This window comes from Montipora capricornis, chromosome 12 (assembly GCF_036669925.1).
Source record: "Montipora capricornis isolate CH-2021 chromosome 12, ASM3666992v2, whole genome shotgun sequence".
Lineage (NCBI taxonomy): Eukaryota > Metazoa > Cnidaria > Anthozoa > Scleractinia > Acroporidae > Montipora > Montipora capricornis.
Genome location: NC_090894.1, coordinates 28,321,724 through 28,336,723, shown reverse-complemented (window position 1 = coordinate 28,336,723; position 15,000 = coordinate 28,321,724). Strand labels below are relative to the sequence as shown.

The 15,000-nt window shown below is 38.1% G+C and overlaps 2 protein-coding genes and 1 long non-coding RNA gene across 3 annotated transcripts in view; 2 read left to right on the top strand and 1 right to left on the bottom strand.

The window, feature by feature from the left end:
• Positions 1-3,741, top strand: part of LOC138025261 (ribokinase-like) — an 11,495-nt gene extending 7,754 nt beyond the window's left edge. The window contains exons 7-8 of the mRNA XM_068872491.1: positions 2,429-2,617; positions 3,480-3,741. Coding sequence (XP_068728592.1) covers positions 2,429-2,617; positions 3,480-3,689 — 399 coding nt within the window. The 3' untranslated portion in view covers positions 3,690-3,741. The remainder of the gene's footprint in view (positions 1-2,428; positions 2,618-3,479) is intronic.
• A 1,477-nt stretch (positions 3,742-5,218) lies between these two features.
• LOC138025262 (uncharacterized) lies at positions 5,219-8,645 on the bottom strand. Its single transcript, XR_011127160.1, has 4 exons — positions 8,593-8,645; positions 8,473-8,491; positions 6,737-6,846; positions 5,219-6,090 (listed from the first exon to the last, which is right to left on the bottom strand). It is a non-coding gene; the product is annotated as an uncharacterized lncRNA (long non-coding RNA).
• A 34-nt stretch (positions 8,646-8,679) lies between these two features.
• Positions 8,680-15,000, top strand: part of LOC138026742 (DNA mismatch repair protein Mlh3-like) — an 18,367-nt gene continuing 12,046 nt past the window's right edge. Inside the window, exons 1-2 of the mRNA XM_068874197.1 lie at positions 8,680-11,247; positions 13,970-14,299. Coding sequence (XP_068730298.1) covers positions 8,787-11,247; positions 13,970-14,299 — 2,791 coding nt within the window. The 5' untranslated portion in view covers positions 8,680-8,786. The remainder of the gene's footprint in view (positions 11,248-13,969; positions 14,300-15,000) is intronic.

Genomic DNA, 15,000 nt, shown 5'->3' with positions numbered 1-15,000 from the left:
GCATTTTCAATAGTAAGTAAATGTGGTGTTACCATTATTTTCACGTTATGGCTCTTCATCTTTATCATAAAAACTACAATTTCCTTGATTGTGATTGGTTTCAAAAACTCCTATTTTCCACTAATTCACTTGCCAAGTTGTCATCAGACGGTTTGTTATTGGACAGTTCAATAAGCCAATCATGTTCAAAGTTTTAGTTTAAATCAACCAATCACAACCCAGACTACTAAATTGGCGCTATGTTTCTTTCAGAGTGACTTTAAACAATTTACGCGTCCCTTGTCAGTCTTTTAATGCAAATTTTCCCTTTCTTTCATAACGTGGCTCTTCTTCTTTTCTCGGAAATTGGAATTTTTATGATTAATTAGTAAGAGGACTTTGTGTCCAATTCGGTCTGTAATCATACTAGTGATAAGTTACGATTCTCAGTTGAGTATGGCACTAGGGAAGTTTGGTGACAAAGTTTCAGCGTTAAAGTTATCATGTTGTCAAGGGCAACTTCCTTCGTTTCCAAGAGTAACTTTTAGGGCCTTGACGTCACGGCAATGAGCCCGCCAAAATCTACAAATGGTAACGGATGATAATAATAATAATAACAATAATAATAATAATAATAACTTAGAAACTTATATAGCGCATACTTCATGACAGAATGATCGCATGCGCTTAACATGGATTAAAATACCAATAAAGTTTATCAGTTCATATAAGCTAAGAATATGTTCATTAAATAGATTTGTAAGTTAACTTAAGATTAATTACATGAATTCAAAGTGCCAATAAAATTGTTAATTCCTGTAAGCTAAAAATATGCTAATTTAAAATAATAAGTTTTAAGTTGACTCTTAAAATTGTTAATTGTGGTGGCTTTCCTAATGAAGGAAGGAAGTGAATTCCAAACGTGAGGAGCAGCCATACTAAAAGAATGGTCACCAAGTGTAGAGTAAGACTTGCGTAAAGAAAAATTTAAAAGTAATTCGTTGCCAGATCGCAAAGAGTAATTTGCACCGGTCTTAATGGAAATAAGATAAGATCACTTAATTCAATTCACTTAATTCAATAATAAGATTATTATAATTCAATAATAAGATCACTTAATTCAAACTGGCGACCGTTACCAGTTAAATGACGTCAAACCCCAAAAAGTTACCCTTGGGAACGAAGCAAGTTGCCCTTGACAACACAGTTACATTAACGATGAAACTTTGTCACCAAACTTCCTTAGTGTCATACTCAACTGAGAATCGTAGTAAACAAATTGGACTCCAATGATTTTATTATCACTCCTATGATAACAGGTGGGAGGCGCGGCAGCCTCGTGGTTAGTGTGCTCGAGACCGGATCGAGTGGTCCGGGTTCGGGGCCTGGCCGGGGACATTGTGTTGTGTTCTTGGGCAAGACACTTAACTCTCACGGTGCCTCTCTCCACCCAGGTGTATAAATGGGTACCGGCGTAATGCTGGGGGTAACCTTGCGATGGACTAGCATCCCATCCAGGGGGGAGTATAAATACTCCTAGTCGCTTCATGCTACTGAAACTGGAGATACATGTAAGCGCCGGCCTGATGAGCCTTCTGGCTCTTAAGCAGAGACTTTACCTTTACCTTTACCTATGATAACAAACCGAATTAGACTCCACTCAGTCTTATTACCATTACTTACTTGAGGTGCCGCATTGAGAGGACACTTTGTGACGTCATTCCCTGAGACATGAGGGATGTTGGTTGGGGTCGAGAATACATGGCACTTTTTGAATCAGCATCCATGTAATTCCTTGCATTTCTAGACAATCTTTCTTTGGTTGAAAACGAGTTTAAATGTAAGTAGCTATGTGATGGATAAAATGGGTGAATTTAAAACACAAGAAGTGATAAATTGAGGAAACTAAAGCATCTCAAATTATGCACCTATCAATGTTAAGCCCAAGGGAGGGGGGGTGGAGGGTTGGGATTTTGACATTTTTATTTAAAAAATTCAAATTCCCCACCCCTGGGACAAAATAATTGGTCAAAATCCCCACCCGGCGGCAAGTGAAGGTGTTCGAATGTCCTTTGTACAATCAAAATTGTTACCCTAGGGACATCATGTAAGCAAAATCCCTACCCTGGGGACAGACCTCACGATCAAACTCCCGTCGTTAGCCCTACCCCTCCTCCCTCAGGCTTAACGTTGAAAGGTGCATTATCAGTGTCTAAAGTTAACCAATTCACTCCTCATGCGCCTCAGGATGCCTCCAATTGCGGAGTGAAATCGTCTGGCATTAGACAGAGTAAAATCTGTTAAGTCTCATTTCCAGGAGTCAATGGGTTAAAAAGACAAAGTTGATAATCCAACTGTCCCTGACGTACATACATGTACCAACCCTCTTAAAGCTGCTTACAGTCTGCTTTATAATATTATTTGTAAGAGTCTGTTGCATTCTTTTCAGGCAGAGCTTTTGACGGGGTTATCAGTAAAGACAATAGATGATGCAGAAAAAGCCGTGATCATGATACTGGAAAGGGGAGCTGGTCGAGCAGTCATAACGTTAGGCAGTAAAGGATCTGTGATAGGAACGCAGGAGAATCCGATGCCAAAACACATCCCAGTTACAGCTGCAGACCCAGTAGACTCAACAGTGAGTTCTGGATTTCAGAAATAGTGTGTTAAAAAAGCCAGAGACTGGACATGAGTATTGAGAATCCATATGAACATATCACATACATACAGCTGTACATACTGAGCACTCCCATAGGGACTTTCCAGGGTCAATAAAACGTAATCGATGAAACAATGCAAAATGAAAAAAAAAATTATTAAAGGACTCTTATCACATAACAGCAATGTTATGGTACCATGTGAAAAACATCCTATATTTTGGCCTTAGTTGCTGATATCTGATAAACGAACTCGGTGACCCCAATTTTTCATTGCACAAAAGTGATCAGCAGGCCAAGATGAAACTCTCTGCAAAGTTTAAAAAAATTCTGTGTAGCAGAATTTTTTTAACTTTGCAGAAAGTTTTATTCTGGCATGTTGATTACATTTCAGAAATAAAGAAATGGCAAATTGATGTCACCGCGTTTGTTTTTGAGATATGAGCAGCTAAAGCCAAAATATGGGGTGTTTTTGCAGGGCTTTCCTGTTGCCACGGTAACGTTTCACGGCACGAAAATGACCAAGTCTTTTTCAGCAATAATTGGTGTTTAACATGGTACCATAACATTGCTGTTAAGTGATAAAGTGTTGTAGTGTCAATCCTTCTATATTAAGAACGTTTCTTCAAGTGTTGAACCTGGTTTGAGCCACCTAAAGTCACAGGAGTCAATGGGTTGAGATTGGCACTTTTTGCCAGCAATGGCAGTTTTTGCCAGCTGTGAGCTTCTAACACACTCCTGCTTCAGCTAAAAGCTTATACTGTGTTTAAGGAAATGATCATTCATTCCTGGAACACAAGAAAGACAAATAACATAGAAATTTCTTAACTTATCATCCCATAGGGAGCAGGGGATGCCTTCATAGGAGCAATGGCATTTTATATGGCAAAATTCAAGATGCTTCCGTTTGAGGAAATTGTCCGCAGAGCAGGCGAAATAGCAAGAACGTCGGTACTTAATCCAGGAACACAAACAAGTTACCTGACCAGAAAAGAACTTTGTCCTAGTCTCTTTAGCGAGTTTGTAACAAGGGGCAGAGTGGCTTCAACGTGAATCTCATTGTCACCATCAGGAAGGATTTTATAATAAAATGTAATGAATGTGGCGGTGGGAGTTCTTTCTTTTTTTCCCTGTCTGGTGGTTTTAGAGCATTCATTGTCAGTACTGACAGTACTTTTACTATCAGTAATCTATCTGTGGCAAGCTGTCTGGATTCTTTTTAACTGATCTGTGTGATACAGGGTGGAAAGTTAATTAAATTCATTATCCACAATTTTACTAAATAAATATTAAATACAAAGTTAAGGGAAAATCCCTTGTTGATGATATAAAGCCCTAAATGAGGGATTGTAATCACCCATTTCAACTATTGAACTGCAAAAAAAGTGTTTAATTAATTTATGGTTGTATGTTGTGGTTCAACATTTTTCATGGTTTAAAATTTTTCAAACCAGTTCCATTTTGATTTGTCTTTCTCTAACATTCATTATCATAATCTGAAACAAAGGAAAATCAAAATAGTTATTGAACTGTTTTAAAAAATTCAAACCCCAACATAATGTCATACAACATTCTACTGATTTACAAAAACTTCTAATTCTATTTAATTCTTCGTTTAGTTGCCTTACCGTAAGAATAATGGACAGACGAAAACGTAGAATACACACTTCAAATTATTTATTTATATTGTTGCATCTGTAATTCATCCCATCTACAAACTGATCTGGGCTTTGTCTCGAGTTTGTAAATGCGATGCCCTAGTGCTGCTCACGTTGTCGACATCACGTAAAGATCACAAACAGAAAATTAATGTTTCATCAAAGTTCAGTAGTTTGTTTTACTAATGTCATTTCAAAGCAGCCATTTTGTAATTTGGTTTAGAAGTTGCTTCTCACGGTAACATTAAACCATAATTTTATGGGGATTTACGAGGGGTATTCATGTGATCTCACTATATGACACTTATTAATAATAATAATGATAATAATAATAACATTATTATTATTATTATTATTATTATTATTATTATTATTAATTTATTTTTTATGTTCAAATAAACTTCTCATCTTGGCTACCTATGAAGTGCTCATCAACTGTTACAACTATTTTTTTCATTGTAAAAGCTCCGCTCATCATCGCAATCTTTATTCACCATCTGCTATCAGATTACAGAGCAGTCTACACATACATAATTTTGTACAAACATTTTGTAATTTTTGTCTATCCATTGCCACAATAGTTGTTCCCTAAAACTGTGTGCATTTGTAGGTCATTGAAATAAATATACAGTCTTGCATCACATAATGAAACTGCCGGTATGCTCTCATAAAGAACTCCTTATCGTTGAAATATTTGACAGCTCTCTTCCCATTTAACAAATGATGAGCACTTTATATTTAAATTTAATTTTATACTTGTGTAAACACATGATATTGTTTACTTCTAAATCTAAGAGACAAGGACAAAACAATATGTTTTAAATAATCTACACAGTACATGTACTTTGGAGTTTCTTTACACTCCTGGTATGAGAAATACAGGCTAAATAGTTACTGACCAATGAATAATTAGTCTGGACACTGTTTACAATGTAGGTACAGGATGAATTTATTTCTCAATCCAAGTTTGTTAAATAATAAAAACACTCTTGCTTCAAGAAATTAATACCTTATGAGAAGGGAAGGAAATCTCTGCACGGATTTCCTTGATGTTCTGTCTCACATGCGCAGCGCGATGTCAATGCAATGTCACTTCCACTCTTCTGTCATTCGGCAGGCAATCAAATTAAAACTGGTTATAGCAGGTTTTAAACCAGTTAAGAGTTAAACTATTTGTCCAAAGCTCTGGACGACATCAATCAGATCCATGCAGAGGTTTCCCTTCTTTCTTGCTACAGAGGGAAATCAAGGAAACTTCTGCCAGGCACAGTAAGAAGTAAAATAATGCAGACTCTTATTTATCATTCACTTTCTTTATTGAATAACCAGTCTTGCTGCTGTCTCATCCTGGAGTGAACCACTGGCAAACTGCCCACATTTCATTTCCAAGTATGGTTCCAGAAATAATATTATTGATGTCGATTCCATCAACTTATCACAGTTGCTAACCGAATAGCAGTATTTTATGGGATGTTGCCCTTTGTTATAAGTGTGCCAACCAAAGGTTCATTGGCAGTTGAAACAATGATCTCTTTTGCTTGGTGGATGGCAAATTTGAATATCAAAAATTTGACTTCAATGTTTGTAAACAGTAAACTTCATGCCAGGAATGTTTTTTTTGTTCCAAAACCATGATGTTGAGACTGTGCTTTCACCATTGTTCATCTTCCTGGCCATAGCTGGTCCATGCCCCTCTTTTGATACAAGTTCCTTTTGTTACAGATTCTTCTTTAACTGTTTTGCTGATTATTTTCCTTTTTTGACCTTCTGTTCCACAAACAGCACATGCTTTTTAACTGCAGAAGAGCAGATGTTATTAACCACTTTAGAGTCTGAGTATACCCGCAGGAATATTTTCTTCAATCCAAGGAATTTAAGAAATATTACATGGTGACTTCCAAGACTTTTTAGCTCAAACTCAAGGGAAAACAGAGCTTGAGTGGTAGAATGTATTGAGAAGTGCAGTGTGTCAGAAATTTGGGAAAAACATGTAAAAAAAGATCATTCCCATTTGCTTTGATGTGTACCAAAATACTCCACAATGTGAAATGTGTTTTCAGAATTTTAACAAAAAGATGTCTCTTTTTTCCTTGCAAGTTTTACATTCAAGAGGTCACAATTGCTTGTAGTGGCTCCATCCAGTGCAATGGTGCCCACCCATTAAATCTTAAGTTTGTGGAAGATATCAGTCTATTTAAAGAGGACAGGTGAAGGTCAACTGAAAAATCAGAGTCCTCGGCAGGAATGGAACCTACTACCTCAGTAACACAGTCGCATGCTCTTCGCCCGGTGTCATCATGATGCAACTAGTTTCATATCCTTCCCACAGTCCAATTACACCTTAAACTTCAATTGTTGCAGAGGTCAACAAAAAAACTTGCGTGGTTACCAGTGCATGCACAGCTAATTATAACATTGTTATTCTTATACATGCAGTCTTACCGATTGGATCATATTTCATGAATTCCAGAGGGCGAGTCTTCAGTCTACTTCTTGTCATCATGTAATAGTACCCTGTACCAGCCATGCTAACAAGCCTTACGATCAGTCTTCTATAAAACGAAAAATAAAAGAGATTGCACCAGATAAGTTGTTAAAATATAAGGTCAGATGACTAAGGATGGATGAGGGCTGTTCACAGAATCGAAAACTTAGTGAAATACTGATGGACAAATATATCATTATCTATCATGATTATAGATATTGATGAAAAGTGCAAAGTGAATTTTTATCTTTCACATGAGAATATTGATTTTGTCATGTTTACAGACATGTCACAAGATAACATTAGTGCATCCTGTTCACATGCAAAGTTGAGCGGCGGTTGGTGTCATTCATTAAAATTTCATTTTGAAAAATCCGTGAAAAAATGGCTTTGAGATACAAAGATGGCGAACCTACCGCAACTTTTGTTTTTCTTCAGGCAAGAAGATCACTATTTAAAATATTTTTAAGTAAATAAAAAACTCATATGTCTCAGGTTTAGATTTTCATTGTCTCATGCTGATATGACATCTCTCGCTCCTTTGCTGTACTCACTTGTGAGATACCATCAAAATTTGAAGATAAAGTTCATATCCCTGCAAGTCATGTAATATCCTCTATTTATATGAACCCATTCACTCCTCATTTACCCCAGGACACCCCCAGTGGACAAATAAAATCATCTGGCATTAGAGTAAAATCTTTCTCACTCCCAGGAATCAATGGATTAATGAAGGCGACATAGTTTGTGACTGCTTAATACACCATTCAGGGGCAGATCCAGAATTTTTCTTAGAAGGAAGGGCGTAGTTGGCTGGTGACGTTTTTTTTTTCTTTTGCAGAATACCAGTTGTATTAGAAAGCCACTTGTCTTCTTGGGGTGGGGTGCACACCCCCTGCATACTCCCCCTAGACCCCCCCAACCTGCCACTGATGAACAAATAAATGATAACTAATTTTATCATACATCTTGTGAGTCAAATTTCTCTTTGGAAAATAGGGGATTTCCCGAACATGAAAACTTTACTTTTCATTGGACCTGTCAAATTTTCTTGTGGTCTCATTCACTTAGAGGCCTTGAAGCTAATCCAGCCAGGCTGACTACTGCCTTTGCAGAGACAGCTCACAACACAGGAAACGGCAAGGATCTCATGGATGTACACACCAACCATAAACTCTAAACAAATTACCATTCTAAATCAGTTTCTAGAACTAAATATTGCTATAGCAATAAGATAAACGAAAGTTTAGACCTAATCACTGAAATGGGCACTTAGACTTAATCATGAGAGTTAACCTGGGGGACTCGTGGTGGGTATATCCATGAGATCTTTCCCCAGGAAACCCTTGCTGTACACATGTGCCCTACTGTTTGCCAACTACATTTTATGCATCCTACAATGTCAACAAGGGTTGTGAAACGGGTTACTAAGGAGTCTTTTTCTGTGGGTAGGAAGGAGAGACTAATTATCAATCCCCCCCCCCCCCCCCTCCCTTGGGAAATATTTCTGCAGGTATGAAAAGTCAGTCGTTGACCAGGAGAAAATATCCCAAAAGAAATTCACGGGAAATTCAACGCATCACGAAAATGCAACGATGTGTATAGCAAAGGTTTGCCAGGAGGTCAGCAGGAGAGTTTGGTAATAATGATAAGACGAGACCGGCCAACGAAAGGGGTCGTGGTCACCACTTACTTTGTTTTTCCTTTTGCCACTACAATGAAATAAAGTTGTTATTCATTAGAAAAAGACCATTTTATAATGAACCACGGATTAATCCAGAATTTGACAAATCAGATCAAAAGTAAAACTTACTTGCTACAACAAGATGGCTGCCGTCTTACCCGTCATGTAAATTTGGTTCGAAGTGGTGCTGCAAAGGATTATGGATTATGGCACGTGACTGTTTCAATATGGCGCGTCCTTTGAGACTGATTCAAATTTTCAAGAATTTGAAAGTGATTTTTGCTGGACTAAGACAACAACGCGTCAGTTAAAATGAACAGCTGATGCTGTGTGAACAATTACACAGAATAGTACGTCCTTTGCAGGAAGATGTGCGTTCATATTTGAGATCTGGAGTTGCGATTACAAGCTTGACGCAATGTGTCGAGGAACTTGTCATGAACAGTTTAGATGCTGGATCGACCAGCATCACGGTGCGAATAGACATCCCCAGTTTTAGGGTCCAAGTCTCCGATAATGGCAGTGGAATCGCGTTTGAGGATCTGCACCGTGTTGGCGGAAGATACATGAGCAGTAAATGTCACGATCTCAAAGACTTGCAAAATCTGAATTTTTACGGGTTCAGAGGTGAAGCTCTTGCAAGCATCCGTGAGATCTGCGATGTACTCGAAGTAACTACTCGCCACGTATCTTCTTATCAAACTTACTGTAAACTCTTTCGCAATTCACAAGTGCTGGAACTTGCAAAATCAACATTTCCCAGGGCAAACTCAGGAACAACTGTCACCATTCACAATGTTTTTGCAAACCTTCCTGTTAGGCGAAAGATGATCACAGAAACCTACGACTTTGATCGTGTGCGTCACAGAATTGCATCAATCGCTTTAATTCACCCCAAGACTGCATTCTTGTTAATAAATGATTCAACTGGTGCTAAATGTGTCCAAACGCATGTGTGCAAGTCTACTATTTCGACATTCTCTCAGTTGTTTGGGAAGTCCAGATCCAAGGGTCTTCAGCAAGTGAACTGTGCACACAAGAATTTCAAAGTCTCTGGACTAATTTCGACAGAGGTACACCACAGCAAAAGCCTACAATTTCTGTTTGTGAATCACCGTCTTCTACTAAAGACAAAGATTCACAAATTCATGAATATCCTATTGGAGAAATCAGAACTTATAAGAAAACAGCTTCCCTTTGACATACCTGAAGCAACATCAGACAAGTATCAGAATAAAGTTGTTAGTCCCCAAAATTCAAAGTCAAACGAAAAGCATGGCATTTTTGTCCTTAATATTTCCTGTCCTCTCATGGACTATGACATTTGCCTTGATCCTGCAAAGACTTTAATTGAATTCCAGGATTGGGATGATGTTTTGTTTTGCATTCAGAGGTGTGTTGAAGAATTCTTAAGCAAAAACAATCTGATTTTGCACCATCAGCATTCCCCAAAAGGGCCAGGATCTGGAGGAGAGGATAATGATGGGCTTTCAGAGGGTTCATTACATCCCAGTCTTGATGCTTTTGCTTACAAACGAGAGATTGAAACTGGTGATGTCAAAAGAAGTTTGCATTCTTCAACTGTTTTCAGGCAAACAAGAACTGGAAAAGTAGATGGCGCAAGTCTGAAAAAGACATTTGGCCAGAAAGAACACTCCTTGTTATCCCATGGGAAACTCAAGGACAGCCTCGTCGCTGGCAAGAATGTCCAAAATGGCACAACTGGTTATTGCAGTAGTCTTGGAGTATACATGGATCAAAGTCTTGGGAGTTCAAAATCAGTTCCAAAAGATAAGTCTTCACCCTCCTTGCAAAAATCAGCTTTTTGTGTGGATATCGAAAACGTTGAAAAACCACCATCCTGTTCATTTGGAAATGAAAGTGGATCATTTGTTACAAATCACAAGAATGTTGGGAGAACTGGCTCCAGCATCAATACATCTGCCTATAAAACAGTTCTTGTCTCAGACTCTTTTTTGAGAGCCTCTGGAAAGTGTTCACCCAAGTTAAGTGGTTCATCCAAAGATCTTGTCCCTGCAACTACAATGAGCTCTGGTTTGATTCCAAGTGACTCAGAGATTGGAGCTTCATTGACCCATAAAGGATTGTCCAATCAAAGCAACACAGGATGCTCTGGATGTAGAAATATAAGCAAGTCAAAGTCAACAGCAGTGATTGCATTCACCTCCCCTTGCCCTATCACACTAAAAAGTGGTTATGCCAGAAAGAGATCACAGCTTAACAAAGAAAGTTCAGCAAATTGTGAAGTGGCATCTAAGAACAGGAAACTGATCAGTTTGAAAGGATCTGGCAAAAGACAGAATTGGTTGAACAGAATTTATGTTGACAATGGTGAACACAATGTTGAAGACAGCGTGTGCAGTGTAGCGTCCTATGACCAAGCTAAGAAAAAGTCAGATGGGAGTGATTGCACCATAGAGCAATCAACAACCCATGACAGTAGTAAAGAAAACATCAGAATAAATAATGTTGATTTCAGTCCTGTGCCACTCTGGTATACACATGACATGACCGCTCCCGTATCTTGTAATGAACAATGCACAAATGATCTTATTGACAATGCTCATCTGTTAGACTGTCACAAACAAGAATCACCCAATAAAGAGATTGTAAAATCTGCTGCAGTTACAGGAAACACCGAACAAGGACAGACAAGACCTGAAAAGGAAGATGTACCTGTGAACGTTAGTGGAGAAACATGTAGAAACCAGTCAAAGCGGTCTTCATTCTTGCCAAATTCAATGTCAGAAGTGCCAGCCGAAGGTACATGTACAGTAATTGTTAGACCAAAAGTGGATTACAGTCAAACCTGTGTTAACCCATTGACCCCTGCGAGTGAGACTTGACAGATTTTACTCTGACTAATTCCAGACGGTTTTACTCATCAACTCGAGGCGTCCTTGTGTGTTTGAGGTGTCACAGAGTTAAGTGGACATCCTTGGGACCCCGCAAGTGTCCACTTCAGCAGGTTCCCTTACAATGATTAGTTTTATAAGGGTCAAGGCCTTTTAGTAGCGAGGAATTATTATTAGTAATTAATATTAATATTTTTCATTATTATACGGAGGAGAGTGTTTTACTGGGAACTAAATCACTCGTAGATTCCATACGCCACTTCATCCGGGACCCGAGTGGCGTATTTCCCGTATGTCACCTTTGTGAGTGTCGTATCGTTCAATGACGTCACGATTCCCGCCTTTTGCTTTTGTTGAATTGGTTTCTCGCGTCGCGTTTGTTGTTTAGTCTCCATATAATAAAAAGAACATTACACGTTGGCTCGAAGATATGAATTTTATGTTCTCGTGGCAAGAACAATAGCTCACTCGTTCGCTTCGCTCACTCGTGAGATATTGTTCTTGCCACTCGAACATAAAATTCATATCTTCTCGCCACCGTGTAATATCCTCTATGTATTCAAAGGCCTTGAAAGGGTCCACAAGTTTTACGCTGTCTAACGCCAGACAATTTTACTTGTCAATGGGGAACTCCTTGGAGTCAATGGGTTAAACAAAAATAAATGGGCTTCGCATGTAGTACTTTGCCAGGTACTGAAAGGACAGAAAGGTGTGTTCAATGTAGATCGTGGTAAGGTATCTACGGGTTTACCAACGGTTAATTTTGATTAACAAGTGACCATTGAATACAATATGCAGTATTTTTTACAGTTAATGTGGTGGTTGGGGAATTGGGACTTGTGCTGCTGTGGTTTTGACTGTGCAGCTTATTACTCTTCTTTCATTTAAATTGCAGTGGTGTTACTGTGGGAAGTGGGTGGTTTGCAACTCCTAATATGTACCGGTAATATGAATTTTATGGGTACTTAGCATGGGTAGTTGCAATCTCACTGATTTCTTAAATTCCATTCCAAAGACTGGTGTGATACATGTAGCTAGTTTTTTTAATTGCTAAATTCCTGTTGTCTTCCTCCCATAAGCATTTAAATGGTTAGCCCCTGAAGTAACGTTTCTTCTGTTTAAAATAATATTAGCATTCTTAAAAGCTTTTTCAAGTGATGCAGCAGCCTTCATGAATTTGCTTTTGTAAGGTAGCATTTGCACACTATCATGATACTAGAGTGTAATGTCCTACACTGTACCCAGTTTTCAGACTTTGTTTCATTGATTTTGTGAATGAAGGAGGCAGTGTGGTCAAGTGGTTAGGGCGTTGGGTTTGCATCGGCTACTCCGGGTTCAAATCCCGTTCTAACCTCTGCCTTGGATTTGTTTCCAGTTGTCCCTGATTCAACTCCACCACGCTTTGTAAATAGCCAACTGGTTGCCTCCCGCCAGTTTGGGTTCTTAATAATGTTTCCGTTAAGTTTGAATTGTTACTTTCACCTTGTTAACAGTGGAGTGCCTGTAAGCTAGCTTGATAGCTTTGTGTACTTCCACTATAAAGAAAGCATTTACTTTTTTTTTTTTACATTTACATTGAAATAAGCACTATAAAAGAACAATTTTTTGACAGGCTATCAATGGTCATATTCAAGTTTGGTAGAAGACTAAAATTAAATGTGAAAATACATAACACTGGTGTTTCACTTCTATACGAATACAAATACGACTTTATTAAAGTGACTGACACTTAGCTATAAAGCTACTTTACAGGTCTAGTCACAACATAAATAAGAAATAAATTGAAATACAATATAAAAAATTAATACAGATCACTATTAAGATCACAAAATCTAAAATTACATATTATAGTATATAATGATTTACAAGAAAAAAAAATCTTAAAGACTTATTAATTAATTAACCCTTTCACTCCTGTAAGGGCCAATGAGACTTATAGATTTTACTCTGTCTAACGCCAGATGATTTTACTCTGTCTAACGCCAGACGATTTTACTCTGTCTAACGCCGGACGATTTTACTCGTCAATGGGGAACCCCACAGGAGTGAAAGGGTTAATATTCAGAGAAAAAATATATTTCATCTTAATCAGTACTAGGAGCAGTGGCTAGTCAGGTCTATCTTTAAAATACTTTTCTTAAACAATTTATAGTTACTTATTTTTCTGTGTTCATTTGGCAATGCGTTCCATAGCTTGGCCCCCTGATATCTCATCGATTTCAATCCGTACTTGGTGGTATTTACTTTCGGCAATGTCAAAATTTCATCTCCTCGTAGATTATAACAACTTTCTCTTAATTTTAGTAAATCACAAAGCGAGGTCGATACTTTCTGATTATTAACTATTCTATAAACTGTAGTCAGTATCGTAGCGAGTCTTTGGTTTAACGATGTTTGCTGACCACGCTTTTTTAGCAACATTTCGTATGAAGAATTGTTGTCTCGGTAAACAAAGCGCAGTACTCTCTCGTTAATTTTCTCTAATTTATCTGACGTGCGCTTGCTGCAAAAATGCCATGTTTTTTCTTTCACTATGATTTCGTCTTACTTTAATTTATCTTTTGTAGTACTTATTTTGTTCTGAAAATCAATTTCAAAGAACTTGTTGATTCAACTTTTTGTCATTGCAGAGAAAATCATGGACAAACATGAGAGCGAGTGTCGTATAGACAACAACTGGCATTGTGCATTTGATGCATCGACAGGAAGAAATCTCTTTGTCAATGTTCGAACTGGACACTCTTCATTTGAACATCCAAGCAGATTAGATACTTTAGGTAATGACATTGCCATTGTGAATGAAGCGGAAGATGATAAAGAAGAAAATAAGGGCCATCTGAATGTGCCACACCCAGTTGCCTCTCACTTGTCGTTTTCTTGTATCCCTTGGCTTCCACGGCAAGATCGGAGACAGCAGTCCTCTGCTTATGATATTGACAATAATTCTGTGAGTTTCAAAGGTATGGTGGTATATTCTGGCTTAATATGTGTGGATCTATACTCGACAGTTTATCTCAACAGTAAATGTATGTTATTTGCCAGCTGGGAGGTCAGTATAGCAAAAAACTGTAACCTCTGTCTTGAGAATGCTGAGCAGGGCTGCATGCCAAGGGAAGCTATTTCAAGACCGAGGTCACAGCTTTTCGCTGTACGGACCAACACTTAGCTGAAAAATGACTTATTTAGTTTTTTCTTCTCTCTCTCTCTTCCTCTCTTTTAATTGTTGACTCCACCACGCTTGATAGCGAATACGGATAGCGACTCTCAAACGGAACTTTTCAAAGAGAAATATTTTTATTTTAATCATATTTCCATGCCTCTTGTCTAACAAAAATCAGCTTTGAAACACTTACTTCTGTATGTAAACAGATTCGGAGTCAAAAAGTGGAAATTTAAGGTCATTACACAAGCTCACGCAACAAGGGCTAGGATTCCGCCCAGGTTGGCAGGCAAGATAGAAAAATCCCACCCGCTTCCAGAGCCAATCAGATTTCAGGATTCGCAGAATTCTGCCCTCTCACGCATTGAGGAAAAAATGAAATGGTAGTTCTGTCCCTATGCAGCTGATTATTTTACGCGTTATACTGTCACAAAGAGGTGTACAGACTCTGAGTTGTCGTAACATTGTTTAAACCTAAAATGTATGACCTTTCGATTATGA